The 4,078-nt window shown below is 38.9% G+C and overlaps 1 protein-coding gene across 1 annotated transcript; it reads left to right on the plus strand.

Moving 5' to 3' along the window:
* Nucleotides 1–2,374: 2,374 nt before the first annotated feature.
* LOC100984508 (ADP-ribosylation factor-like protein 2-binding protein) lies at nt 2,375–2,938 on the plus strand. Its single transcript, XM_003826887.5, has 2 exons — nt 2,375–2,621; nt 2,685–2,938. The coding sequence occupies exons 1-2, from the start codon at nt 2,375–2,377 to the stop codon at nt 2,936–2,938; spliced, it is 501 nt and encodes a 166-aa protein (XP_003826935.4).
* Nucleotides 2,939–4,078: the final 1,140 nt, after the last annotated feature.

Raw genomic sequence — 4,078 nt, forward strand, 5'->3', positions numbered from 1 at the left:
TGTTCCACAGGCCTTTCTGTAGGTGAAAAACTTGTTTATAATTATCTGAGTTAAGACTCAAGCTCTGGGCCAGGTGCAGTGGCTCACACCTGTAATCCCAGCACTTTGGGAGGCTGAGGCGGGCAGATCACCTGAGGTCAGGAGTTCGAGACCAGCCTGGCCAACATGATGAGACCCCATCTCTACTAAAATTACAAAAAAAATTAGCCAGGCGTCGTGGCGCATGCCTGTAATCCCAGTTACTCAGGAGGCTGAGGCAGGAGAATTGCTTAAACCCAGGAGGCAGAGGTTGCAGTGAGCCGAGATCACACCACCGCACTCCAGCCTGGGCAACAAGAACGAAAACTCTGCCTCAAAAAAAAAAAATAAAAAAGATTCATATTCTGTTTTATATAAAATCAAAAGTATTTTTGCATGGTGTTACATATTGAATTTCACAGGAATATAACTACCATAAACTGAGGAAAGAATGTACTTGGTTTATGTTCAGAACTTTATCAAGAGTTGTTTCCCATTTCAGAAATCACATCACTATGGGCACCGCTGAGGGTGGTATTTGAGTCACCAACACAACACTCCTGTATCCATCTGCATTTGTCGATGAGGCATTCATGGTGACTGTAAGTAGATGTACAAATTTCCTCATTTAGCTCTTATGGTCAAAATGTCAAATATAAATTTTAAATGTGGGCAAATATTCAGTCAAATATATTAAATTGGGTTTTACAGCTTTTATGCACAAACGAACAGTCACCAATATGTCTATTCCACCAACACATTTTTTTCTAATTAAGCCAACGAACCCATCTAGAGTAAGTGAACATTTTACAAAGGAACATGTTGATCACATTGGCAAAGATATGTACATATATATATATATATACTTCTGATATTTAAGGAAAACTGAAAATTGCTATACTGTCACTGGAATGTTCAAGAATGTTCTCTGCAAAAGGAGGTGAGTCTCATTGGTTCTTACAGAACAACATAAAAGATCATGCAATATGGTACATCATACAGTATTCTAAGAAAATTAGTTTTATAAGCTATATAAGAGATTAGTACAAAGAGGATAAAAAGAAATCCAAACCAAATAATTTCTCTATCCCATTTAATACTGCTTTAAGAAGGTAAAAGATATTGAAATCAATTGCATAGTGCAAATAACTTTGATTATGAGTGGGCAAAAGTAACCTGAATAATCATAAGACTTTAATATTTGCATCTATAAAGTGTGCAAGGACAGAAAAATTATGTAGAAAAGATTATTTTCAAAATTACTAACAGTGAATACAAAAAATTTGTCAATATTTGAAACCCTAAAATTAATTAAAGGGAAAAAAATTTCCTTTTCCAACATCATTGCTTATTTAACAGATGGAGCACCAATAACGTAAGTTTAGAGCCAACTTTAAAAAGAGGTACCGGGTGTTTTAACAAGTCATTTTATTATTCATCAACAACTTAATTACCAAGTCTCAGAGAACAAGATAATCATCAATGAATGTTTAAAAATAATCCCTTCACTGACAGATTATTCATACTCTTTCAAATGTCATTTAAGTGTTTGAATGTCATGTCCAAATAAGATGGTTCACCAAGCAAATATTTTTAAAAGGTTTGGCTCACATTATGGACCTTTATGGATCTTTAACATGATCAGTAAAAATACATATATAATTGGAAATACTGCAAATTGATGAGGTATAGCCTTCAAGCATATTTGAAAAGGTCTTCCTTATTCAAATTATAATTTTTAATTTATATTTTGTATATTAATATATTTATTTTCAAATATACAGAAAAGTTGAAAGACTAGGACATGCTTGTCCAACTCACAGCCCATGGGTCACATGTGGACCAGGACAGCTTTGAATGCGGCCCAACCCAAATTCATAAACTTTCTTAAACTCATAAGAGTTTTTTTGTGATTCTCTTTTTAACTCATCTGCTATAGTTAGTGTTAATGTATTTTACGTGTGGCCCAAGACAGTTCTTCTTCCAGTGTGGCCCAGGGAAGCCAAAAGATTGGACACTCTTGGATTAGAGCAAGGAGCACCCATATGCCTGCCACCTACATTCAGCAATTGCAAGTATTTTGCTGTAATTGCTTCCTATATGTTTGTATATTTGACGAAAACATTTCAAAGTAAATTACAATGACCATGCTATTTCACCTCTGAGTTCTTAATCATGAATCTCCTAAATATAAGGATATTCTCTTGCATAACCACAATGTTATTGCTATACCTTTAAAAATTCAGGAGTGGGCTGCAGCCTGGGCGACAAGGCTTCCCCCAGCTGACCTCTGTGCCCTAGAAACCGTAGGGACCCAATGGGTCAGCTCACTTGGGTGGGTGCGGTGGCACCAACCATGGGTGCTTTAGAAGAAGGCTTCATTGTGCCCTTCTCTGACTCTGATGCACATTTTGATGCTGCGGTTGGATATTTAGAGGACGTTATCATGGATGAAGATTTCCAGTTATTACAGAGAAATTTCATCAACAACTACTACCAGGAGTTTGAGGACACCAAAGAGAATAAACTCACCTACACACCTATTTTTAATGAATATATTTCTTTGGCAGGAAAGTATATAGAAGAACAGTATATAGAAGAAAGTATATAGAAGAACACACCTATTTTTAATGAATATATTTCTTTGGCAGGAAAGTATATAGAAGAACAGTTGCTGGAGCAAATTCTTGGCTTTACCATGGCAACTTTCACAACGTTACAGCACCACAAAGATGAAGTGGTTGGTGACATACTCCAAATGCTGCTCAAATTTACAGATTTTCTGGCTTTTAAAGAAATGTTTCTGGACTGCAGAGCAGAAAAAGAAGGCCAGAGACTGGACTTAAGCCGTGGTTTAGTGGAGACTTCATTGTGCAAATCATCTTCTATGACAACTTCTCAGAACAATCTGCAGCAGTAGGACCTACCTCCAGACAATGAATGGGATCATTCTCAATTTCACGGGCTCAGTAGTTCAATAGGCTCAGCTCATGATGACAGGAGAACGTATCCTGGAAAAATTGATTCTGTTCTGCAACTCTTCATTCGCATTAAATATTGATGGGGTAAAAGCCAAAATGATCTAATCCTCCTGGACCTATTTATCCTGAAACATCTTGTTGGGTTTTTGTTTTTGTTTTGAGACAGGGTCTCACTCTGTCGCCCAGGCTGTACTGCAGTGGCCCAATCTCGGCTCACCGCAGCTTCCACCTGCCTGGTTCAAATGATTCTCCTGTCTCAGCCTCCCAAGTAGCTGGAATTGCAGGCACCCACCACCACGCCCAGCTAATTTTTTTGTATTTTTAGTAGAGACGGGGCTTCACCATGTTGGCCAGGCTGGTTTTGAACTCGTGACCTCAAGTGATCCGCCTGCCTCAGCCTCCCAAAGTGCTAGGATTACAGATGTGAGCCAACACACCCACCCCTCCCCCAGCCGAATCACCTTCTTGTATTCATTAACCCTAATACTCCTCCCCTCCCCAAGTAGGTACCTCTCTCAGGTGCTTCTGACTCAGGCAGCTTGTGAGCAAGCCCATGTCAAGCATTCCACTCTGTGGGGGGCCTTTCCTCACCCCAGCATTCATGTTTGTGTATCAAAACCCACCATCATGAACCCTCTTTATCCCAGCAGGGTTTGCATAAATTTTTTGTGCACTTGCATCTCATTTTTGACATGGGTTAGAGTTTCAGTTCTTCAGCCCCAGTGAGGTTTTTTATATTTATCTGGGGTGTTACTCCAGCCAGCTGTCCATCTTGAGATTTTTGAATCTCCTGTGATCACAGCTTGTCCTGGCTGGAGGAATCAGCTGAAAGAGATGTCCCTTATCTAAAAGCTATGTGTGAAAATTCCTGGTCTTAACATTTGAAATCCTTGTGTGACTATGTCTTCTGCTGGCCCTGATGTAGTCCCACTATTTTCAGAAGTCTCTTTGAAGTGTTATTTTTGGAAAATATTTGTATAGATGAATTCTCAGGCTAACCTAGTTGTCTGAGTAGCCTTGCAGTAAGGGAAATCAAAACTTAAGCAGGGAAGGCGGTGGGTGTGACCTTATAAGGGGAT

This window comes from Pan paniscus, chromosome 14 (genome assembly GCF_029289425.2).
Source record: "Pan paniscus chromosome 14, NHGRI_mPanPan1-v2.0_pri, whole genome shotgun sequence".
Classification (NCBI taxonomy): domain Eukaryota; kingdom Metazoa; phylum Chordata; class Mammalia; order Primates; family Hominidae; genus Pan; species Pan paniscus.

Bases quoted from the DNA above. Each gene is read 5' to 3' on its own strand.
- LOC100984508 (XM_003826887.5), top strand. From the start codon at position 2,375: ATGGGTGCTTTAGAAGAAGGCTTCATTGTGCCCTTCTCTGACTCTGAT. The intron at 2,622-2,684 runs GTATATAGAAGA...AGTATATAGAAG, and splicing joins AGAACAGTATATAGAAGAAA to AACAGTTGCTGGAGCAAATT.